This window comes from Callithrix jacchus, chromosome 4 (genome assembly GCF_049354715.1).
Source record: "Callithrix jacchus isolate 240 chromosome 4, calJac240_pri, whole genome shotgun sequence".
NCBI lineage: Eukaryota > Metazoa > Chordata > Mammalia > Primates > Cebidae > Callithrix > Callithrix jacchus.
Window position 1 is genome coordinate 158680145 of NC_133505.1, and position 26692 is coordinate 158706836.

General features: G+C 38.9%; 1 protein-coding gene across 3 annotated transcripts in view; it reads left to right on the forward strand.

The window, feature by feature from the left end:
• Window positions 1-26692, forward strand: part of ESR1 (estrogen receptor 1) — a 408861-nt gene that overhangs the window by 141469 nt on the left and 240700 nt on the right. For all 3 annotated transcript variants that reach the window (XM_054254535.2, XM_078370326.1, XM_078370327.1), the window contains exon 3: window positions 15492-15682. In XM_054254535.2, the coding sequence (XP_054110510.1) occupies window positions 15492-15682 (191 nt within the window). The remainder of the gene's footprint in view (window positions 1-15491; window positions 15683-26692) is intronic.

The window sequence follows — 26692 nt, forward strand, 5'->3', positions numbered from 1 at the left end:
AGTGAAAAGCATTTTAGGCTGAGGGCACAGCAGGGAAAAGACCCTGATGTGGGAACACACCTGGTGTGTTTGAGGCGCAGAGGCCAGCGTGGCTAGACTAGAGTAAGAAGTTGGAGGTGCCGGGCATGGTGACTCACACCTGTAATCAGCTGAGGCAGACGGATCACCTAAGCTCGGTAGCTTGAGATCAGCCTGGGCGACATGGTGAGACCCCATCTCTGCAAAAAATACAAAGAAAATCAGCCAGATGTGGTAGCATGCACCATAGTCCCAATTACTTGGGAGGCTGAGATGGGACAATCACTTGAGTCCAGGAGGCAGAGGTTGCAGTGAGCTGAGATCATGCCACATTGACAGAATGAGACCCTATCTCAAAAACAAAACAAAGCAAAACAAAAAACAAAAAAAGAAGTTGGAGATGGGTAAGGAGAGGAATGTAGGGGGCAGATTCCTACGGACTCCGGCTTTTACTCTGAGTGAGTAAAAAATCCAGTTAAAGGTTTGAAAGAGAGGAATAACCTGATCTGACATATTATTGTGGACATTTTCAAACCTTTACAGAAGTGGAAGAGCATAATGATCCCTCACATACACATCACCCAGCTTCAACTATGATGTTTCATTTGTAAATATTTTTGTATGCACTTCCAAAGGATGAGGACAATTTTTAAAAGCCCAACTATAATACCATTATATTTTTAAAGTTAACACTATGTCTTTAAATATCAAGAGTTTGTATTGATTCACACTTCGAAGGTCAAGCTGATGAGATTTCCCAACGTGGTGGATGTGACATGAGAGAGGAATCAAGTATTGCATGACGATTAAAAGCCTTTGCTGTGTAGTCCATTTATTGAAAGACTACTATGTATGCACTTCAAAGCAGGTTTTAAAGATTAGCATCAAGCATCTGGCTTCATGAGTTTTAACTTCTTTTCAGAAATGTTATACAATATCATCATCTCTCCAGATAGAGAAAATGCTATTATTCTTATTTTCAAATGAGGAAAATGACACAAAATTATTTACAAATTATGTAACTTTGTCCCAAGTCCCTTAGATAGTGGTTTAGAAAATCCTAGTAAACCAGAAGTGACTCATCCAGACTTGAAATTTCTTTTGCTCTACTGTTGCCTATGGGAACTTTGTGCAGGTAACTGGGCACGTATCAAGACTGATTTACTGACCTCTCAAGGTATTTTTAATTATTTCATGGGATATCATGGAATGAGTTCCACATAATTCATTTGAATTGAATTCAACTTAAATAAATACAGATGATGTATTGGCTGCCTCCTATTTATTAGATGCTACTTACAGGGATTTTAGTCTAACAGGTATAAAATCTGTGTAACTGTAGATTTCAGTGCAGCGTGATACGGGCTGAGAAGATAGACGTGCGAAGAAGAGAGGCAGCAGAGTGAAGTTGAGTCTTCACTTTGAAGTGATGAAGATTTCTCTAGACTTGAAAGGGCTAGAAGAGATTATTCTTGGCAGGAAAAAACATGAGCCAAGGCATAAGGATAAGCACAGGCATGGCAGATTTGGGAATGTCATGTAATTGGCTGCTGGACTGCAAAGTACATGGAAGATGGGTGAAGGAACAGAAGATGAATCTGGAGGAAGAGGTTAAAGTGTCCCAGAGAGCAATCTGTATGTGTTACCCTAAGTCAAAGAGGTCATAAAAGCATGTCCAAACTCCAAAACTCCAAACAATTCGTAGAATCGCTGCCTTGATAGGGCATATCACACACATCAACCCAATCTTCTCCCACCATGACATCAATATAACTGCAGCTCTATACATTTCCCAGCATAAGTTCCCAGGGTCTCCAGATGACACTGTCTGCAAACTGCACCGCAGAAGGCTCTGCTATGTCTTCTTAAAAGTAAACAAGACTGTTTTCCTTTGTTACATGAGCAGCAAAAGGATAGGGAGCTCTTTGGCTTCACTTACTGTAGGGTGCACAGGAAAATCAAGGAAGAGGAACCCAGAAGATTTAGTTTTAACTTTCACATCGAAGAGGTGCCTTAGCACCTACTCAGGGATGTCACAATTTCTGGTCTGTGATTATGTTTAGGAATTTGGGCTTGCCACTGCTGAAGTTGTTCTGTGGAAAAAAGAACCTCTCTTCGTTTTATGCCATATCCAACTTGTCTTTCATTCCAGAGTCACTCATTTGCTGCAGGACTCTTTCTAACCATGTGTGCTAAGCTGTGCAATGCCACAACGCATGAATTATGTTTGTCTTTGATACCTCAGCTCTTTTTCTTCTATTCAAGTTCTCACTTCCATCATTATTGAGAGAGTTCATTGAACTAAGAATATGTCAGGTATATAGAAGTGTTTTCCCCCTTTTCTTTGTTTCTCTGTTCCTTCCTTTACTTTAGTTTCCTGTCTCTGTCTGTTTTCTCATGCCTCATTTTAGAGAAGTGATTTTTTTTTTTTTTTGGTGGGAAAATCATTTCAGCATTAGAAACACAATGGCTATCACTGACAACTTCTTCTGATGACATGGCCATTTGTCATCATTACTCGGTCATGGGAGTGCTAAGAAGACTTAAATGCAGTGCTACCACCTCTTCCCAACTCATCTTTTATCCGTTTCATTTCTCTAAATAAAGGGTTTGAAAAATGGGCTGTGCCCTCTTGGATGTGGTGAAGAAATTCTAGCTGGCTACAAATGTTATTGTTGGTTGGAGGCAAGGGATAGAATCGTGGTCACACCATCGTCGAGCCAGATGGGAAATTTAGGAAGCCCAGTTGTAATTTCTCATTTTACAGATGAAGAAACTGAGGTCCAGAGAGGTTTGATGGTTTGTTTAAGGCATGCAATTGTTATTGGCAGCTTTCTGTTTAGAACTTTAGAGTATGACTCAGTCTAGAACTTTTCATCACAATAGTCTGCTCCTCTTACTTTTGACTAAAATTTATCTCATTGGCAGCAGTGTGATCCCTAATGACACACAGATTCCCAAATAATTTTTGTAGCAAAAATTTCCATTTGCAATTCTGGACATGTGTGTGTGGAATTTTATGTGATGACATATTGGTCCTATCTTTTAGATAGGATCTTAAATGAAATGATTTATAGATCACATTCAAAAGCAGTCCAGAGGCCAGTGTGTAAGCAGGTGTGTTTTCCTGTTTGGAGTTCTATACTTCTGTGTTAGTCAGTGGGTCTAGGACTCTCGCCTGTAGCGCATTTCCGAAGGGCCTAAGGTCTTCTGCCTTGAGCGGTTTGCTTTCCAACGCAGCGGCTGACTGCCTTCTCTTCCTTCTGGTCACCTTCCTCTTGGGCTCCCCACTTCTTTACTCCTCCATTTGTATCTGTCCTTTGTCCTAATACTTTCCCTAGATGCTCATTCAATACTGTTGAATAAATGAATGGATTTCTTAGTAATTCTGCAGGTAAATCAACTTACTGTCTCCTAATATAGTGCCATGCTTTCTGTGGAAATTAGCCCAGAAGTGAGGCTTTTTAAAAAAGAAGATGTGTCAAACTGCAGCATTCTTTCTCTCTCTCTCTCTCTCAACTTACCTTTTTTCTATCATCCATGTATCTTCTTTCTCGTGTCTCTGGGCTCCTAGATCTCACCATTCATTAGCACTTGGAGCAGATTGGTGAGAAAGGAGAGGTGAGGTGATAAAACTCAGCTGGGTCATTTGGTTACACATTAGCAACTGACAAAAGATAAAAAGATATAGACTAAATGGGTTTTTAGGGAACTTTTGCCAGGCTATTCTTGTTTCCCATTAGCGTGAAAAATCAACACTTGCCTGTATTTTGGGGTGAAGACATTTTTCTTAAGTGAGTGGGAAAGCCTCTTGACATTTTACAGAGAGCCTTAAATTTTGAATGGTGAATGCTAATGTTCTTTGTGCATGAAGAATTTCAGAACTTGTATATATGAGCATTAATGACGCATCATTTTCTATTTGCGAGTTAAACTAGATATTATCTGTAATCATACTTTTAGGAAACATTCAGGCTTTCATCAAGCCATTCTCTTGTATGACTGTCAGCTCCATTAACTCTGTTTTCATGGAACTCAACAGAGTTCTCAACCTTTGCATTAGAAATTGAATCAGCATTTGCCCTCAAAATGTCCTTATAATAAATAATTGCAGACAATTTCTCTCTCTCTCTTTTTTAAAATATATATTATATTGCATTTTAGGTTTTGGGGCACATGTGAAGAACATGCAAGATTTTTGCATAGGTACATACATGGCAATGTGGTTTGCTGCCTTCATCCCTATCACCTATATCTGGCTTTTCTCCCCATGTTATCCCTCCACAACTCCCCACCCCCCACTGTCCCTCCCCTAGTTCCTCCCCACAGACCCCAGTGTGTGATGCTCCCCTCCCTGTGTCCATATGTTCTCATTGTTCAACATCTGCCTATAAGTGAGAACATGCAGTGTTTGATATTCTGTTCTTGTGTCAGTTTGCTGAGGATGATGGTTTCCAGGTTCATGCATGTCCCTACAAAGGACACAAACTCATCGTTTTTTATGGCTGCATAGTATTCCATGGTATATATGTGCCACATTTTCCCTGTCCAGTCTATCATCAATGGGCATTTAGGTTGGTTCTCTCTCACCCAGGCTGGAGTGCAGTGGCACAGTCACAGCTCACTGCAGCCTTGATCTCCTGGGCTCAAGCGATCTTCTCACCTCAACCTCCTGAGTAGCTGGAATTATGGGTGCACAGCAGACCTGGCTAATTTTCAAATTGTTTGTAGAATTGGGATCTCACTATGTTGCCCAGGCTGGTCTCTAACTCTTGGGCTCAAGCATTTCTCCCAACTCAGCCTCCCAAAGCACTGAGGTTACAGGTATGAGCTACCACACTCAGCTAATTGCAGGTGATTTCTAATGGGATTTAGCATTTCTGGGTTTAAGGATGAGATCAGAGGTAATGACTTTGTTTCCAGGTGTGAAATACTTTGCCTTTGGTTTGTGAGCCCTTTGGGTAGGCTCCCGAGGATCCTGCTCTCTTCCGGTTGCCTGTGCTGTGGGGTTAGACTTCCTGGGTCTTTGACTCCCTGTTTTCTGATTGTACAACTTTGGTGAGTGGCCTAATCCCTCTGTGCCTTGGTTACCTTGGTTACTATTTCTAAAACAACTGGTGTTGTAATAGTACTTTCAAGGGTTAAATGAATTAATCCATGTAAGAGGCTTAAAACAGTGCCTGCCACAACCATCAATTTAGTGTGAAAATCTGCTCACTTGCAGATTTTCTTTACTAGACCCAAGGGTCATGCCAGGTTTTCCAGACCTCTAAGTTGTGGTCTAATCTTTGTGCAGATGCTGAAATAGCAGCCATAACCCTCTCCCTAGATAATTTCGTGGAGCTTCTCTGAACTGCATATATCACCAGTTATTTTTTGGAAGAAATTTTCTTCTGTACTTTTTAGGGACAAGCCTTACCTGCCTTGGCTTATTAACTAAAAGACACAATGATTACAAATAAAATTAAATAAATATTATATTACCAAATGGATAATATGAGATAAGAGACAGGTATTATGTTTTCAGATAAACAGTATAAAGGAGCTAGAGTAATTTATGAAAAGTTAGGAGGACCTATTTTTTATGCAGGAAATAGTTTTTAACCTGCATACCCCAGAACACAGCTACTACATGGTTTAGGGCATTGCTCAACCCTGGCCCAGGACTCATTTACCTTGAGCTTTCTAAAAAAGAGAATCAGGATTTTCCTCCCCAGACTCCATCATTTTAGGTAGCGTCCTTCTTATCAGTTCTTTTTAAGAACATACATTTACTTTTATGGAAAATAAATAGATACAAAAGTTCATAGCAATTAGAAATACCCAGGAGGTATGTTCTGGTCACAGACACAAGCCACTTCCAGTTTCTGTCCATCCATACTGATATTTAAAGCAAAGAGAAGCAAACAAGAGACCACATTCAGATGGACTCAGGTGTTGGCACACATACAAGCATCACTAACTGGCTTCTCATTACCTGAACACATTCTTCCGTCAGAGCAACAGTCTCAGCTATGCTTCTTGCAAAATTGTTCTTAATTCTCTATTGATTAATTTATTCGTTAGGTATTTACTGGGTATTTTCTGTCTGAAAAGTGCAATTCCAGGACCTTTATGGTTCTCCGTGTGTGGGTGTTACATAAATACTTATAATACAGTATCCATACTCTTGAAAAAGCTTAGTTGGGAAAGCAAGGCATACAATATTGAACACAGAATTTTAGTCATTCCACAACCATCTGTTGAATGGCTGCCATTGTTAGTATCATGGTAGAAACTGAGAAGTAAAGATGACTACAATAGGATCTCTTTTCTGGAGACGCACAGTGGCCATATAGTTATATCATGATGAGAAGGATGCCAGAATAGCTCTATACATGATGCTCTAGGGGCATATGCGAATTCTTTTGAGAAACAATTAACTTTCTTTTTGGCTGCTACCTGAGAAGCGGTAATTTTCACTCAGAAGGTTTTTGCCTTTTGACCAACATAGAAAGGAGTGTGGGTGAAGGCAAGAGATGTATTAACTTGGTCAGGGCAGGGTGACACATAAAATTACCATCACAGAGAAGGGTAGGGCTGGGGAGGCAGACAGTGGCCAGGTCACAGTGGGCTGATGCTAAGGAGACTGCATTTATCCTGTAGGCCAGTGGGTCTTACTCTGAAGTCTTTTGGGCGGAGCATTCATGGACTTCAAGAGACCCGTGAATGTCCTAAGATTATAAGTTAAATCTGTGAGTCTGTAACTAAAGCTAAAGCTACTTTTCTGGGGCCCACCATCTAAAGAAGATTCTGACACCTTAGGGTAGCAGTGGAGGAGACATGAAGGGCTGTGAGTAGGGGTCCATTTTGCATGGTAGAACCCTGCCTGGCTCTTGCTGCAGTGTGGGAGGACAGGTTTGCAATGTGGGGGTGTGGAAGGCATAGAGTTGGGAGGATTGGCAGAGGACTCACCATGCCCATACACTTACTCAGATAGAAAATATTTATTAATCATACAACTGTGTATCCGACACTAAGAATAAGCTGGAAGACCATGGAAAGTGAGGTCACCACAATCCCTGCCACAGTGGAGGTTATGGTATAATATAGGTAAGGCAGAGAAGAGCACTGCGATGGGTTTGCCCATTGCATCAGTCGTTTATTTACCCACTTGTTAATTCAACAATTATTTCTATGCCAAGGTCTCCTCAAGGTGCTGGTTGAAATGGAGCTTACATTTCACTGGGGAAGACAGACAATAAGTAAACACATTAAAATCTGGCTTGGATTGACATTGGGGAGCAGTGTGTGCTATAAAGAAAACAAACCACTGTATGAAGATGGAAAGTAATAGACTCATTTATAACCGCATGAGAAAGCCAGGCAGGGAGAAGGCACTGAGGGAGGGAGGCCCTGGATATGTTTGTGGAGTAGCTGTGGTAGCACCTGGAACCTAGGGAGCAAGGGAAGGAGTGTGGGGAGACGAGGGTGAAGGTGCAGATGAGGGTGAAGGTTATGCTGGGCCTTCCAAGCTACCGAAGGGCTTGAGCTTTATCCCTTATGTGGTGGGAAGCTGCTGAAGGCTTTGAGTTAGGGGAGTGAAAAGATCTCTGCTATAATAGGGATAGTTTGGGATCTGTAACCTAACCCCTGGAGCCAGCAAAGCTCCCTGGAGGAAAGACATAATTGATGAAATTTGGTAATGGGTTACATGTAGAAGGTACATTTAGCAAATATTTATTAAGTACTCTATTAGTCTGTTCTCATGCTGCTAATAAAGACATACCCAAGAGTGGGTAATTTATAAAGAAAAAGAGATTTAATGGACTCACAGTTCCACATAGCTGGGGAGGCCTCACAATCATGGTGGAAGGCAAAGGGGGAGCAAAGTCACGTCTTCCATAGTGGCAGGCAAGAGAGTGAGTGCAGGGGAACTGCCCTTTATAAAACCATCAGATCTCGTGAAACTTATGCATTATCATGAGAACAGCACAGAAAAAAAACCCTGCCACCATGATTCAATTACCTCCCACCAGGTCTCTCCTAGGACACATGGGAATTATGGGAGCTACAATTCAACATGAGATTTAGGTGGGGACACAGCCAAGCCATATCAAAGACCTACTGTCTGTTTGTTAAAATTGGGAGCAAATGAGACATGATTCTTGCCTTTTTGGAGTTTACTGTTTACTAGGGCAACATATACTTGTCAATAATCACCCAAATATAGGATTGGAAATTGCGGTAAGTGCCATGAAAAACAAGTATAGGAAATTTTGAATGCATATGGCTTTGGGGACTTGATTTGGTGAGGGAGCCTTATGAAGTTATCACACTAGAACTGAATTAAACCACATTTCTAGGGAGTGGACATCTGTTGATTCTTTTAATTTGGCTTTATAAGAATATTTCCTTTAAAAACCAAGGCCTCTTAAATTTTTAAAACTGCTTGGCTAATCAGGGGAATAATCCTTTTGAATGGCTGGTATCATTATTTATTGTTGGAAAAACAACAGTATTTGATTACACTGAGTAAACTTTTCCTTGATTAATGAAAATTTTATTGGCTAATAGGTTTTATAATGCTCTGTTTTTACTTGGTCCAAGAGAGTCTACTTCTAGACCCAATATGAATACCTTCAGACATCCCTCTTAATTATGTCGAATATGTAGTATCAGTACTTGAAATATTTAGTAGTCAGTTGATGTAGAAAATAAAACTAGATCAAGGCAGTTAAGTTTCCTGTTTCCATAGATGCAGTGACATCGTGTCGTTTTCATATGGTCTCTCATGCTTCTGGACATCCTTTTCTCTGCTGTTCTTTTGTTCCTTAGTCACGCTGGTTGCTTCATGGTTGCAATTGCATTGTCATTGATGCATTCATTTCTCATTTGAGCTTCAGCTCTATTTTTTTCTGGAGAATCTTTACAGGCATCTGTCAGGTTGAAGGACATCTAACGTCTTAATGTGTTTTTTGGTAAACCAGTCAACTTCCTACCTGAGTATTAAGCAAAAGTGCCTATCTGAGTATTAGAGGGTTGGAGAAGGAGAAAATGGGGAATTACTGTTTAAAGGGTATGAAGTGTTTAATGGGTATAGAGTTTCAAGATGAGAAACAGTAAAGGTTTGGTGACAATTAAATGAGAAAAAGATAAGAATGTTACAAAAAATGAGATATCTTAGGAATTTTGCTAAAGAAATAGATGAACCTTCACTTATTTTTTTTTTTTCTGTTTTCATTTTATTTATTTCTTTTTTTTTTAAATTTTTTATTGGATTATAGGTTTTGGGGTACATGAGCAGAGCATGCAAGACAGTTGCGTAGGTACACACATGGCAGTGTGCTTTGCTTTTCTTCTCCCCTTCACCCACATTTGGCATTTCTCCCCAGGCTATCCCTCCCCACCTCCCCCTCCCACTGGCCCTCCCCTTTTCCCCCCAATAGACCCCAGTGTTTAGTACTCCCCTTTCTGTGTCCATGTGTTCTCATTTTTCATCACCCACCTATGAGTGAGAATATGCGGTGTTTCATTTTCTGTTCTTGTGTCAGTTTGCTGAGGATGATGTTTTCCAGATTCATCCATGTCCCTACAAACGACACGAACTCATCATTTCTGATTGCTGCATAATATTCCATGGTGTATATGTGCCACATTTTTCCAATCCAGTCTATTATCAATGGGCGTTTGGGTTGATTCCAGGTCTTTGCTATTGTAAACAGTGCTGCAATGAACATTCGTGTACATGTGTCCTTATAGTAGAACGATTTATAGTCTTTTGGATATATACCCAGTAATGGGATTGCTGGGTCAAATGGAATTTCTATTTCTAAGGCCTTGAGGAATCGCCACACTGTCTTCCACAATGGTTGAACTAATTTACACTCCCACCAACAGTGTAAAAGTGTTCCTTTTTCTCCACATCCTCTCCAGCATCTGTTGTCTCCAGATTTTTTAATGATCGCCATTCTAACTGGCGTGAGATGGTATCTCAATGTGGTTTTGATTTGCATCTCTCTGATGACCAGTGACGATGAGCATTTTTTCATATGATTGTTGGCCTCATATATGTCTTCTTTCGTAAAGTATCTGTTCATATCCTTTGCCCACTTTTGAATGGGCTTGTTTGTTTTTTTCCTGTAAATCTGCTTGAGTTGTTTGTAAATTCTGGATATCAGCCCTTTGTCAGATGGGTAGACTGCGAAAACTTTTTCCCATTCTGTTGGTTGCCGATCCACTCTAGTGACTGTTTCTTTTGCCGTGCAGAAGCTGTGGAGTGTCATTAGGTCCCATTTGTCTATTTTGGCTTTTGTTGCCAATGCTCTTGGTGTTTTGTTCATGAAGTCCTTGCCTACTCCTATGTCCTGGATAGTTTTGCCTAGATTTCCTTCTAGGGTTTTTATGGTGCCAGGTCTTATGTTTAAGTCTTTAATCCATCTGGAGTTAATTTTACTGTAAGGTGTCAGGAAGGGGTCCAGTTTCTGCTTTCTGCACATGGCTAGCCAGTTTTCCCAACACCATTTGTTAAACATGGAATCCTTGCCCCATTGCTTGTTTTTGTCAGGTTTATCAAAGTAATAAAAGCTATTTATGACAAACCAACAGCCAATATCATACTGAATGGGCAAAAACTGGAAGCATTCCCTTTGAAATCTGGTACTAGACAAGGATGCCCTCTCTCACCACTCCTATTCAATATAGTACTGGAAGTTCTAGCCAGAGCAATCAGGCAAGAAAAAGAAATAAAGGGTATTCAAATAGGAAAGGTGGAAGCCAAATTGTCTCTATTTGCAGACGACATGATAGTATACCTAGAAGACCCCATCGCCTCAGCCCAAAAACTCCTGAAACTGATAAACAACTTCAGCAAAGTCTCAGGATATAAAATCAATGTGAACCTTCACTTATAATAAAGGTTAAGATTTATGAGGTCTCCCCTTAGGGAGGCAGACGCTGAAACATTTTGAGTCTTTTAAAGAAAGAAAATAAGAGTCTTTTAAATAAATTTAAAAAATATATTTCATATATTTTTCAGAAACAGGGTCTCTGTCTCCCAGGCTGGAATGCAGTGGTGCAATCATAGCTCACTGCATCCTCGAATACCTGGGCTCAAGAGGTTCTCCTGCCCCAGCCTCCTGTTGTAACTGGAACTGCAGGCATGTGCCAATATGCCCAGAAAGAGACATTCATTTTGGTACTATGATAACAAGGAAAAACAAAGGGCCTTTGAGGCTGAGGGAGAAGAAGAAGGATGGACTTAGACATGGTATAGGCACTTTCTACTAAAGAGCTGTGAGGCTAGAAATGCCAGGTCTTTGACAGGTGCAATGGGCCAAGGCCAGATAGAGAGCAGCAGGAAGAGATGAAGTGGGGACCTGTTTCTAGGCCCATCTGCTGGGACTAATCTAGCCGTAGGTACTCAGAGAAGCCCAGGTTGGTGCCTGACCTACCCTTATAGCCAGGTTTAAGTCCAAACGTGGACACCTCCTAGTCTGTTCCTTCCTGCTGCCCATGGTGGGACTGCGTTAGTTTGTATTCTGAGGACACGGCTCTCTGTCTAGAGGAAGTTATGTTATCAGACATAGTCTGATGGATACTCAACATGAATATTATTTCAATATGCCACAGGGTCTTGCAGCCCAGAGTAAGATCCCAGGTGCCTTTTAGCTTGATCTAGTTTATATTTTTCTTTGATAATATTTTGAGAGTCTTTATATAGTAAGTCTGAACCAAAATGATAAGTGACAATGCTTATACATGGATTTCTAAGTTGGCTGAAAAAGTTGTTTTATAGGTAGTGAATACAGACTGTATGGTTTCCCTGTCTTCTTTAGATGCCTTCTATTTGTATGCCTAAAGTCTGCAGTTGATTTTCAGTAATCTGGGGATCATCTTAGAGATAAAATGTAAATGAACGGCATTTTGCTAACAGCATACATCTTTGCTATTTGTGAGGAAAATGGGCTCTCACTATTAAATCTTCTACCAATATTTATAAAAAATTTACATATTCTATTTATATTGTGAAAACTATAAGTTCATTGATTCAGTCATTGATTAGTTTATTTGATATCAATATTGTTGAGTCCCTATTCCAGGTGAGGCACTATACTCTAAGCGTATGGCATTTTAAAGATGAATAAGACACAGGAATTTTGTAGACAGTAAAAGAAAGAGAATCAACTGAAGGATATAATTGTAAGTAGCAGAAGAGGAGTAAGAAATTCTGCTAGAGAGTTCAGAACAGGGATGTTATTTCAAATTTATGGGGATTAGGAGTGGCTGGTAAGAGAGGCATTCATGCAAAAGGTGACATAAAAATGCAATATTCCCCTCACACTCATTAGGATGCCTACCATATTAAAAGAAGAGAAGAGTAAGTGTTGGAGAGGATACCTAAAAAATAGAAACCTTGTGCCTTGTTGATAAGAATGCAAAATGTGCAGCCACTGTAGAAAACACTGGCGATTCCTTAAAAAAAATCAAAACAAAATTTTCATATGGTCCAGTAATTCTATTTCTGGGTATATATCTAAAAGAATTAAAAATTTGGGTCTTGAAGAAATATTTGTATACCCATAGTTATAGCAGCATTGTTTACAATAGCCAAAAGGTAGAAGCAATCCAGAGGTCTATAGATGGATGAATGGATAAATCATCTGTGTAGTATATACAGACGATGGATCTTCAGGACATTATCCTAAGTGAAATATGCCAGACACAAAAGGGGAAATGCTGTAGGGTTCCACTTAATGAGGTATCTAGAAATATCAAATTAACAGAGAACAAAAGTAGAATGGTGGCTGCTAGGGGGCTGGGGAAGGAGAAAATGGGGAATTACTGTTTAATGGGTATGGAGTGTTTAATGGATGTAGTTTCAGTTTTGTGGAATGAAAATGTTCTAATGACTCGTTGCATAATGATGTAAGTATGTCTAACACTACTGAATAGGTGAACACTTAAACATGGTTCTGATGGTAAATTTTGTGTTATGTATATCTTACCACAATTTAAAAAATATAGTACTATTATGTAGGGATGGGTGGGTAGATACTTGACACATTGGAACTTCTGGCCATCATATTCTGTTCACTCACTTGTTCCTTCATTCATTCAACAAACTTGTATTGAATGCCTGCTATGTGCTGGGCACTGAGCTAGATACAACAATTAATAAGGCTTATAATATATTGAATCTGTCAATTTCATACTTGCTAAATATCTACTCCCACCTCCAAAGGCACTAAGCTTCTACAGTTAAATATTCATAGCTGTTTCCTACTGACTTGAATCATGCATAAGATATTAGTAAACAAACAATAAAAAGATTTGAGGTTGATGGGGGCAGGTTCAACGGTATAGTGGTGAAATGGAAAGAGATGGGTAACAGAATATGAACTAGAATTGAAAACTGAGCCAGTGCTCTCTAAAGAACATTAAAAAATAAAGAATTCCTATTTGAGGCTGCCAACCTCAGAACTAAGTTATTTAGAATGGAAAAAATTGGCAAAGTCAGACGTATTCAACCCAAGGAGCCAATATTTTATGAATATTATGGCAAATGTAGTTTGAAAACCACTACCACAAAATTGTGAACCATCATAATGAGTGAGGAGGCAGGGAAAGGTTATACAATTTGGGCTAAAAGGAAAGACAGGCCTTGTGAAGGGGAGGACCAGTGAAAGTGAGTATGGTCTGGGTATTTGCATGGGGAATGGAAGCAGGAAGCATGAGCTTTCATTGCCAAAAGACCCTGGATGTGCTATCATCAGTCGATTTTAGCTCATCTTAGGATTTTGATTCTTTTGAAAATTTCATAGGAACCTTCACTCCACCTATATTTTCAATAACTGCCTGCCTGTCTTTCTTATACAACTTTGAACACTCTCTCCATTCATTTAAATATATTATGGAGTACCAGCTATACATCAGGCACTGTGCTGGGCTCTTATCCCACCTTTGATTGCAAATGCCTGGCAAGTCTTGGGCCAACATGACATCTACTCCTATGCCTGGTCAGGTGAGAGATGCAAACTCATCCTCCTCTACCTTCCTTACCTTCTTCCTTCCAGTCTTCTTCAAGGTGTCTTCATTGAGGCAGTTTCTTTTACCTATGTTTTTAATCCCAGCTGCTCTAGTTTCCTTCTTGGCTTTATTTTTTTATCTTCTTCTTTGTGCTTTCAATGTTTCTTCTCTACTGGCCCATTCCCTTCAGTCTACATGAGGCCTTCTCAAGTCTCTTCATTCTAAACAATTCATTTTCTTGGGTCTTACATTCTTTAGCTGCCACCTTAGCTGTATCTTTTCCTATTCTCCAAGTTCTCAAAGGAATGGCCTTTCCTCATTTTCATCTCCTTACTTTCCATCTGTTGGATTTTGGCTTCTGCCTATGCCTGTCTATGGAAACTCCCTGCTAAGAGTCTGCTTTGTCAGATCTAAATTCACTTAACCAGTCTTTGCTTTATTGAATGTCTCTGCCCCATTTGGCATTATTGATCATTCTCTCCATAAAGCTTTCACTTTCTTAAAGCATTTTACTTCCTTATTTTCTTGGTTTTCCTAGAATTTCCTTACTGTTCATTTTCAGTTTCCTTTCTGTGTTCCTTTGATTGTCTCTCTACATATTTTTTTTCCTGTGTTCCTCTGATTGTCTCTCTGTGTCACACAGTTTGGAGTGCAGTGGCATGATTATAGCCTACTGTAGCCTCAACATCCAGGGCTCAAGTGATCCTTCCACCTTAGCCTTTGAAGTAGCTAGAACTACAGTTCTTAGCTACTTTTTTTAAAGCACTTTTATAGAGATGGAATCTTGTTATATTGTGTAGGCTGGTCTCAAACTCCAGGCCTTAAGCAATTCTCCTGCTTTGGCCTCCCAAAGTGCTGGGATTCTAGGCATGAACCACTGTGCTAAGTCTCTATGCGTTCCTAAAGAGTAGTTTTGAATACTGAAAATCAGTATTTTCAAATTACAGATTATGTTATGGAAACTGATATCCAGGGTTATGTGGCAATGACATAAAAATTTGAATTGTTATTTTTCTGACATGTGTTCTGTGTGGCTCATCAGTTTGCCTGAGTTCCAAATGTCCCAGCCATTGTATGTTTTGTCTCTGTTTCCTAAAGACCCTGCATGTGGTCTAGAGTTGGAATGAGCATTGGTCCCTAAATGGTTCTGAAATAATTGTAAATTCCTGCAAAAATGTTAAGTCTATTAGAAACCAGCTAATTTCATTTTGCCATTTTTCTGGGTAATATATTCTGGTGCAGGTAGTGTGTTTTTAAATCAAGTTTGCAATAAACAATTTCCCCTCAAGGTTAATGTAATAGGCAACACCTTTTGCTGCAACAGACGGCAAGAGGTAATGAAAGATTAGCTTACATTATGATTCATTATTTCAAAATGTCAGGATAAAGTGGAGCTGCTGCATCTCCCAGAGAGTGCATGTTTTGCTTTTCTAATGTTAATGGATTTACTGTTTTTTTCCCCCCAGGCCAAATTCAGATAATCGACGCCAGGGTGGCAGAGAGAGATTGGCCAGTACCAATGACAAGGGAAGTATGGCTATGGAATCTGCCAAGGAGACTCGCTACTGTGCAGTGTGCAATGACTATGCTTCAGGCTACCATTATGGAGTCTGGTCCTGTGAGGGCTGCAAGGCCTTCTTCAAGAGAAGTATTCAAGGTAATAGTGTGTTGAAAACGACTTCTATTTTTGATCCTACGAGCAGATCCTAAGAGCCAAAGCAACTGAGGAAGGAAGACATAGAATCAGCCATTTGTTCAAAACATGAATACCTAGTAGGTGCCACTAGTATCTTTGGTGGAAATGTGGAGAAGAGACAGGATCTCAGGAGGAGGATTTGACGTGTGCCAGGGTAGCTGAGGCTGAGTAATTCTGCTTCCTTCCTTTGGCGAGACTCAAACAGTCTTGAGCAACTCTGCAGAGGAATGCCACTAGCTGGATCGCTAAGGAAAAAAGAAATGTGTGTATGCCCTGATTGGGGGATGGTAGATGGATATTCATGTTTGGTAGACAACTTTGCCTATATGATCTGGTGTATGCTGTTCCTTGTCCATGCATAATTATCTTTCTATTCTGGCCTTGTCCAGGGAAATATTCTGTTTTGTTCTAGTTTAGCTTGTTCTCCTCTTCCTCTCTTCCATCTCTTTCTTGTCTCAATGGATGACAGGACATTTTGCTATGAGCTGACTCAGTGGCTGATGTCTTGTAATGGGGAATGTATCATCTTTACCAAAGTTATTGATATCTCCCTGTAGCGTTACATTTTCCTGCCTACCTCCATCCTTTTCTTGTCTATAGTTTACCAATTATAGCTAATACACTGCCAGCTATACTTTATTTCTACTCCAGAAGTGTCTCTATTATAATAAGATACCCCAGGGAAACACTAATCATTTTTACCACCTAAAATACCTGTGGCAAATATCCTTTATCTGACAGGAACATAGAGATCTGACAGAGGTTTAGGCTAACTGAATTTGTTTTTTATCTTAAGTGTGGGACATTGTTCTCTCTTCTTATTCTTTACCTTTACAGCTTAAGTGAAGGTTAGTATATAAATGCTAAGAATATTTCTGATGGAGTTTTCATGTGATTCCTCCTACAAAAATCCAGATTTAAGTAACTTGTTGAAAACCAGAGTCTGCTAAGTTAATAACCACTGATTGAAGAAATGATTCTCATAGACTTTCTGTGATAGCTCTTTCCTGCCCTGATATGAATGAAAGCTGGGGGATGGTACATAGTATTTAATTTTCCTTCCATTGCCAGTGAGACTTGTTTTTTTTAAAAAAGCTGTTCATATCTTAATTGAGTAGCATGTGAGGTCAACACAGTCCATTTTAAAAGCATTTTCTTTGACACATTGCTTTTAACATCTTTTACGACTCTGCTGTAAGACATGGATTTTTTTGTTGGTATTTTTATAAAATTAATGACATTGTCAATAGTAATCTTTGTGTGTGTGTGTGTGTGTGTGTGTGTGTGTATAAATTCTAAATGTAGGTTAATATATTTATTATTCATCTGCTAAACATATGTAAATGAATATATATATGCACACAGGCTATTTAATTTTATTAGATGATATTATTTTAATTCAGAAAAATGACATTTATATTTTGATTGAGGTTAGTATAAACCCTTAGAGGTCTTTTGACAACTCACTTAATTTGTGGTTTTATTTGATTTTATATAATCTAAAATACCATTGTTTTCACCAAGTATTTAATCTGGCAGTAAAAGAGCATTGACGAAGGTATGGTTAGTAGATAGGTTTAACTACACAATTGGGCAGATTGATCTTAGACTATTTCCTCATCAGTACAAATGATTTGGAGTGGTCATTGAAAAGTGTTTCTGTAAAGGGCCAGATAATAACGTTTTAGGCTTTCCAGGTAATTCAGTCTCTGCTGCAGCTACTTAACTGGATTGTACCCTGTAAGGAGACCCTGTAAACACATGGACGTGATTATGTGCTAATAAAACTTTATTTTAATAAAATAGAGTATTTTGATAGGTAACAAATTAGCCCTGGCCCGTGGGCCATAATTTACTGTTACCTGATTTAATGTTTATTTATCTGATGTAAATACCATTATTTATGGAAAGGGAAAAAAGGGTTTTTAAACCTAAAGTTTTGATTATTCACATTTTACCGAGAACTTACTCTATACCTGATTAGATGTTCTGAGAGAAATAAAAAGAAGAAGTGTAAGACATAATCCATAATCCCACAAAATTTAGAATTTATTTGGGAAATGTATCTGGGGAAGTGAATGTACCTGCTCTCATGATACAATCAGAAAGTAAGTCAGAATTGATAAAGTGCTACCTGTATGACAAAGATAAGGAAAACGATAGAGGAACATAAGAAATGAAAATATCAGTTATAAATGTAAATTTATTAGGGTTGAAAGTGGAAATAATCTTTCTCCAAGAAACAATGGCAATACTCTCACAAATTTTTTGCATCATTTTTGTTCAGTGTTTAGGATATGATTGTATAAAATCCCATAACATTTAGTATTGTCATTAAGCATTAAGAACAGAAAAAAACAGAAGACAAATGTATTTATAAATATCAATGAATACAATGTGAGATATTTCATTGCTATGGCATTATCTCAAGTTCAAATGTTTTGAAAAAAATTTGCTTACTCTTTGATCGTTAAAAAGAAATATGTATGTATATATAATCTTATCTTTATCTTGTACATGCAGACCAGCTAGTAGAATTACATTAAAACTGTAGCATTTAAAAATGCAATTTCCACTTGGTTTTAGACACTTGTTATGTATCATAGTGTGAAGTTACTTATCTTAGGTTTTTAAAATGTGATGAATATTGATTCCAAAGTTCTGGAAGAAGCCTAGAAACAAGGCAGAATTATTAACTTTAAGATTTAGGGAATAACCTTAAAATTATTCAGTTTTTTATTCATTCATTTAGTCATTGACTAGCTTTACTAACAACGCCCTGTGCAAAACCCTGGAGATGCAATGATAGAGAAACCTGGTCCCTACCCTCATAGAACTTGCGAGGTAGAGGGGCATACAGAGCAATAAACCAGAAATTTGATGACAGTGCCAAGATAGAGGTGAAGGCAGCATCTCATAGTTTGGAAGATCCGAACTTCACTCAGTCCTGCTGGTGGTTGAGTCTGGCTCTCAGAGGTTTCCTGATTAAGTCTGGAGGGTATGTCAAGGAAGAATGATGAAGAAGGAGGGAATACATGTCCAGCCGTGTGAGTGAGTCCACAAGCGAAGACCAGGAGGAAAGGCAGAGTGCGGGGAATTCTGTGCATAAAAAGGAACAAAATTAATGTACTGTTTGACAAAGACATTTCTGGGCCATGGATTTAATCCTAGGCTATGTAAAAACTAAGTAATTGATTTCCTCTTTACTTTACAGGTGTTTCCCTGTATTTGATTTGTTTGTGTGTGTGTATAAAAGGAAAATACCAGAGCAAGTTTAAGGGCTTCTAGTCCTGCTTTCTCATCATAGTCTTGATAACTTGGAACTAAAATGTTTTTGCTGAAATTTTGACTCTTTATAAATCACACTGCCCCTCAAACACATTTAAGGATGGTGAAGGGTCTGACACGTAGGTGGGAAGTTCTGAAGATGCAGCAGCTCTCCCTGTTTTCTTTGTTACTTAAGAAGAGAGCTAGAAATGAGTGTACATCAGATTATTCTCGTGTTCTAAGTGTTTTGGTTGAAGAGGTAAAGTGTTTGGCTTGAAAGCATACAAATTTTCATCCACTACTTAGTGTACAAACTTGATTACTTAAGAGATTGAGTAATGGCCTCCAGTGAAACACATTCTTTTTAAAAAACAAAGTGAAGGATGCTATTTAAATCAGAAGGGGCGAAATTGGATATTTTATGAATTTATTAATCATTGTAGGCATAGAAGTATGTTCCTTAAGATGCTTTTTAGACAGAGACTCTGGGATGAGTTATGTAAGCAGATCTGGTTGCAGCTTCAGCAGCCAGATACTACCTTTGAATATAATTTCAAGGGAAAAGGACTTCACTGAGCTCACTGCTTCTCTTTCATTATTATTTCAGAAGGTCATGTGTCACAGAGGGGGCCCAGGCCTACCTATACTCCACTAGCTATGTTGCCATTTTATATTCTTTCTATAAGATGCCAACAGAAGCTGCTCATCATTCAATCAGACAAACATGTCCCAGGCAGGTATTGACTGACAGGTGATCTTTGACCAGGAAGACATGGTATCAGGGTAGAGTCTGGCTGTGGGTCAATGTGGTGGGGACCTTAGGTCCTACAAGTATGACAGAGCCTGATCTATCTGGCTTTAGAAAGCTTCAGGGTGACACAGTCCAGCACCCTGGATAGCTCCTTTAACAGCTGCTGCTGGTCAGCAGGGACTGAAAGTTGCTAAAGAACTCACGCCCATTTAGCTGTCTTCATTTGCTTCGTAGGACTCTGTTAAAAGACATCTTAGTTCTTTTGGGCCTGGGGACTCACTCTTGTTCACTCAAAATGAATTAGTTCTTACATTTATTGTCACATTTGTGTCCAGTCACCTTCTGGCTTGATGTATGCACCTATGTCTGGAAAAGGTTAGAGAATGGGGTTGAGGTGGAGGCTGCTCTCCCATGTCGTAACTGTTTTATCTTTTCAGAGATCCTAACCCTTTGGTCTCTTTATTTCCACACTTACTCTTCTACAGTTCAGTTTCAAGGTAACAGCAGGAGAGATCTTTTAGATATATTAATCAGATACTATGGTCTTGAGTTTATAACTCTCAGTGTAGATCTTACTCTCAAGAGAAAAAGTTTCATTCTGCAGATGAAAACATTCAACATATTCTCACTCCTGGTTCCTTCTCCCCCATTCACTATACTCCAGGAACACTGGCCTTTTTTTTTTTTTTGCCATTCCCTGAACACACCAACATGTTCCTTCTCAGGATCTCAGCACATGTGGTTTCCTTTTTCCCTTTGCTTGGAATACCCAGACCTTTACTTGGCTGGTTTCTTGTCATTCAGACTCTGCCCAAAGTCACTTTCTCAGAGAGACCTTCTCCCTCTTCCATGAGTAATCCTACTCTTATTTCTCTTTACAGCTTTCAAATTTTTATGAAGTTTTCCTATTTATTAATTTGATTATTGTCTGTCCACCCAAACTTGGATGTAAACTCAGTGACAGCTGACTTCTGGTCAGCATTGTTTGTTGCTATAGCCCCAGTGCATTTATTCATGTTGGATACATTCCCACTAAATAATTCAATATGGCGAAGGGTCAAAATCATGAAAGATAAAAACTGGTGGAGGCTCGCAGTGAAGGAAGAAATATCACTGGATTAGGCTGATAAGAGAAGTGTTAATGCAAGTGGTACATTTGATAAAGCATGCAGATAAATGGTAGTTTGGAAGAGAATTACAGAAATGTGAAATAGCATTGAGAAATTGAGTAAGTCAGCCTTGGGAGAACCCAGGGCTTACTGTTCTCTCCCTTTGCTTTGCTCTTCAGCTCTCTGAAGTGGACATTTTCCAAGGTCTTGTCTTCAATCTCTGCTTCTTTTTCTTCTTCATCCTTCTTTTTCCACCTAGTTGCTGAGGGAATCACATATATATCTGGTACAGGCTGAATTGTGTCCCAGAAAGATATGTTGAAGTCATAACCCTCAGTGCTTCAGAATGTGATCTTATTTGGAAATAATATCATTTCAGGTGTAATTAGTTAAGATGAAGTTATACTGTGGTGTAAACTACAGTATACCTCTAGTATATACTCCAGTATATGGGTCCTTAATCTAATGTGACTCATATCCTTAGAAGAAGAAGACACAGACACAGAGAAAGAGAATACCCTGTGGAAAGAGGGGGGGGGAAGAGAGAGAGAGAAAGAGGAGGGAGAGAAAGAGAGAGAGAGAGAGAGAGAGAGAGAGAGAGAGAGAGAGAGAGAGAGAGAGAGAGAGAGAGGAGAGAGAGAAAGGGAGAGGAGAGAGAAGAGAGAAGAGAAACATCTACAAAGTAAGGAACACCAAATAGTGCTACTGCCTAGGAAAACTAATATAATAATTTAATATTTGGGGCTTAAAGTGTCACAACTGTACCAATATTTCCAAAACCTGGCTCCTGCTCCAGACTGATTTCTCAGTGACTCCCTGTGTGTCCCTCTGCTACCAGCCCCTCGGCTGCCTGCTATGTGTGTCAGTTCCCTCGCCACTCCCTCTGGCATCCATGCTTCAACCTGGGGAGTTCATTACTTCCATTGTTTCATGTTGCAGTCTCTGCCTCTGACGTTTCCAGAGCTCTTGCATAGTTCTGTTGAGTCTATCTCTTAATTGCATTTTGATCCACTTACCATTGCTGAGTTAGCTGCGTTACCTTTCACCAGGATGCTTGCAATAATTTATTGTTTCCATTTGCCTTCTCCTTCATCTAAGCCGTTTGCTTATTTCTTTTTTCTTCTTGTGAAACAGTCTGTACATTGACACTCTACTAGTGGTGGTCATAAAGCAAATCACTGATCATGTCAATACCCTGTAGAGGATCCTTTAATGACTTCCACAGTCCATGGAATGATCCTTAAACAAGTGTTCAAGGTCTTCCACAATCTTGTTCTAGCCTAACTTTCTAGTCATATTAAAGCCACCATTTCTACTGCTGAAATAGGCACTCCAGACACACTGAATTACCTGTTCTACAAATGTGATGACTCCATTTCTTTGCTGGGAATTTCTTTCCAGATTTACCTGTAAAAATTCTAATCCTAATCAAAAGTGACTGTTGTGAAACCTCTGAAGATAATGCAGAAGTTCTCTCTCTCCTGGGACCTTGATACTAGTTTATTCCATTGTATTGCATATATTTCATTGTTCATATTCCATACCATATTGACTGTGAACTCCTCAAAGGGAATCACCCAATATCCTCAGAGTCACTAAATGAATAAATAAAAGAATAAATAGAAAATTAGGATCAGTTTGTGAGGACTTTAGTGAAAAGAAAAACATTATACTTTTTTCCCTATGGGAGAGGTATGATGACAGAGTCTTTAATGCAGGTGAATCTGCCAGAGACATACAAGAGAGACCAGAGAAGGGAAAGAATCAAAGCATGAAGATGAATTTGGCTGATATTCAACTAGCTTAGATGTACTAAAAATCTGGACATTTTGGCATTTGTGAAATGGAAAAAAGGGGAATAGAATAAATGACATCATAATGAAAAGATATACATTGCTTGAAGATGATTAAATATGGGTTATCCAGGGGAGAAAGGAGTTAAAGAGGTTCAGACATAGACTGAATGAACTGAGAAATGAATGATTTGGAAATCAAGAGGAAGGCCAGTCATCGAGGGGTAGGATAAGTTCAATTCTAGACACGCTGCATTTGAGATGATAGCTAGATGTCCAGATGGAATTATCTAGCAGCCACAGAAACAGAATCAGCTCTCTGCAGATATTCCAGGGGTGGGGATTTGAATTAATTTCCTCAATTAATTTTAAAGAAACGATGAAAAGAATGGTCTGAATACTTCTTGAAGGTTGCACACAATTAATAATGGAGAAGTAACTCTAAAACCTTCCTTCGATTTTCATAATAATATAAGCATTTCCTGAATCTTACCAAACCTTGTAAGAAACATTCTTATTAACAAAAGTGTATGTGCAAGGCCCTTCTACACAGGAAAATCATACATTAGCCCTACAGGGCCAAATGTACCTCTCTGGGAGCCTACAATTTAAAAAAGAACATGCTGCTGCCAGCATGTTAAGCTGTACAAATAATAAACTGCAGAAACACATGTAAGCATTTTTATGATGTCCAAACAAGAACCAATCAGTTGTTTTTTCTTTTTGCAAATTATTTGTACTGTGGGAGTTCATAGCCTCCTTTTTCTGACACAGAGCTTGCCTAATCCTTCCCTTATTTCTACTTCTATTTCTTTTACTCTCCATCATGGGTTAACATACCTCTTATGCAAAAGAAATGATGATGGAGGCTGAGGGCAGCAGAGTTTTAGTGTGTACACATATAAACTATCATATAATTTTTTTTTATTTTTTAATTTGAGACAGAATCTCATTCTGTCACCCAGGCTGGCATGTAGGGGCACTATCTTGGCTCACTGCAACCTCCGCCTCTCAGGTTTAAGCGATTCTCTTGCCTCAGCCTCCCGAGTAGCTGGAACTACAGGCGTGTGCCACCATGCCCGGCTAATTTTTGTATTTTTGGTAGAGACAGGGTTTCACCATGTTGGCCAGGATGGTCCTGATTTGTTGGTCTTGACCTCATAATCCACCTGCCTCAGCCTCCCAAAGTGCTGGGATTATAGGCGTGAACCACCGTGCCCAGCCTATCATGTAATTTTCAAGTGAATGTCTTTGCAATGATTTTTTTTTTTTAAAGAATGGCATTGCCCCAGGGATTGGTAAATTTACTAGGTGTTTGGCTCCTGGTTCTCATCAGAGATATAGAAAGACACACCGTGAAAGTCAAGACCTGAAAACCTCACTCCATGTAAGAATGGCATTCCCGTTACCAGTGTTACTGTACCTGTTAATGGTTAATGTGGTGCTAGGAAACTTAGATGTGTTTGTGCACACATGCATGCATGCATTTGAAGAAGAGCTTAGAAGAGTAAAATCATAGCCTTTCAACCTGTGAAATGACAGTAGTTCTTTTTTTCCTCTCCCTTTGGCCAAGTAAGCTTTATCTTGGAGATAATTAAGACAAAATGCCTCTGACAAAGAAAATCAGTATAGAACCCCAATTTCTTGGCAGCTTTTGTGGACACAGCTGAAGCTTTCAGAGGTCTTGAAAAACCATGGCAACAAATGCCTTTGAAGGGTAATCAAAGGTTCCAAATGTTTTTAATCGCCGGTGTTTTTCATGCTACCACTTCAAGCATTCTTCTTCATTTTTTGTTCATCTGATTGAAATTAAATTTCCAATTTCCCTACTAAGTGGTTCAGTCCTGGTCATGCGATCAACTATTTCCATTAAAGTAGTAGAGTTTGTGCCCACATATAGTTGTTAAGCTCATCAGCAATTCCATTAGAAAGCTTCGTTTATCAGTGGTAATAATTTTCCATAAAAATTATAGATAGGTTTTAAGGGGCACATTTTCAAAAGGCGTCAACTAGTCCTCAAAATTATGTGTTGACACTGTTCTTACAATGGTGGTTTGTGGCCTAATTCTGCCAAATCTATCTCTTCTCCATAGAGAACTGCTGTCAGTAGCTTTATATCCTGTTTAAGAGAGTGGCCCATATCTCTGATTCTCATTCAGAGAAATGTATACCTCTAGACATAGGCTGCTAATTTCAAGATATATACTATAGTACTTCAGCACTATATAGGTTATCCTGTAACCTGCTTGCCTAGCTTTTTGGCTGAAAAATAATAACATGCAAGGATAATCTAGTTCACAAATCTACCATCTACTTTGCAAAACTTGTTGTGGATACTCTGTTAATTTTCCACCCGTGTGAATTGGAGAGCAGATTTGATTTTTTTCTTTTTTGCAAAAGATATACCTTACTTGAGAAAAGAACACAGTGGGGAAAGCACTCCTATTATTTTCCTCATATTTCCATTTCCTTCAGTGGAAATAAAAAGACATTTTTAGTTTTTCAGTTGCTAAGAAATTAAGGGACAAAAGAAAAAACAACTTAATTATTAAATTACAATTTCTTTCTGTAATAAGGACTGGTTCCCTCTATTTTCTTTGAGAAAGAGTATATGGATTTTAAATTTTATTCAAATAAGCACCATCTTTCTCTGATCCATGTGGCTTAGAAAGTACAGAGTAAATGAGTAGAGAGTTTCTAAATTACCACCCGAGTGGGTGGCTAGATTATGTTTATAATATGAACTTTTGTCTTAAGTTCAATGACTTACAAGAATGGCTGCATTACTTTAGGCAATTTTATTAAGTGATATGAACGATATTTTTCCTTATACATCATAAAAGATAAATTATAGTTCATAAAATAGTATAAATTTCTAATTATTTTGTGACTTTGAGACCTTGGAGTTACTAATAAGGGATTTTGTTTCAAATTAATTAATTAACTAATTAATTAATTGTGAGACACAGTCTCGCTCTGTTGCCCAGGCTGGAGTGCAGTGGTGCGATCTAGGCTCACTGCAACCTCCACCTTCCAGGTTGAAGCGATTCTCCTGCCTCAGCCTCCCGAGGAACCAGTACTACAGGCACGTGCCTCCATGCCTGACTAATTTTTGTATCTTTTAATGGAGATGGGGTTTTACCATGTTAGCCACTTAGTCTTGAACTCCTGGCCTCAAGGAGTCTTCCTGCCATGGCCTCCCAAAGTGCTGGGATTACAGGCATGAGCCACCATGTCTGTCTCATTTTAAAATAATTTAAAAGTATATTTTGCCACCACCATTAGCCAGTTAAGCCATGAAGGTATATTATAATCACCTTGGAGATGGTTTTCCTCTTTATTTTATTTTATTGTTTTCTGATGGCTGGCGTGCTGGTTACTCTTCCTATTCTACAAGTGCCTGCGGGCCAGCCCCATTCTTGCCCTCTTCGCTTCATTTTTTATTTCTTCCTGTTTCACTCTTCATAGCACATCTGTACTCTGTACATACCTAGAGACCTCCCTGTTGAAGTTCTCCACATTCTCTTCCCTAGAGAGGGTTAATTTGTTGAGCTCAGAGACTTAAATTTAAAATAAAGTGTAATGATGCATATTGAATGAATATTTTATTTTAGCTTTAGGATAAATGCAAAGATAATATCATCCGTAGACCCTGAAATCCAACCAAAGATTCTGCTTGTGCACAAGGTGAAAGGCTGCGATAATGCACTGGAAACCATGGAAGAGTTAAATTCAGCACGGCGAGTGATAATGGGACTTAGGGGTATTTCAGAAAAAAAGGTGTTATGAGTTCAGAGGCAAGAGAAAACAGAATGCTCTAGATTAAACTCAACTTTATGGAGGAGATGGTGTTTAAATAGATACCTTTTCACAGAAACTTGAAGAGAGTTCTACTTCACCATAAGTGGACTGTGATTTGTCGTTAGTCATTGCATGCTTAATTCTGAATGTGTAATAACTGTGTGTTTTTATAGCAAAATCACAATTACTTTTGCACCAACCTAACAGAATAGTGCAGGTTTAAAAAACTATTTGTAATATACTCTAACAT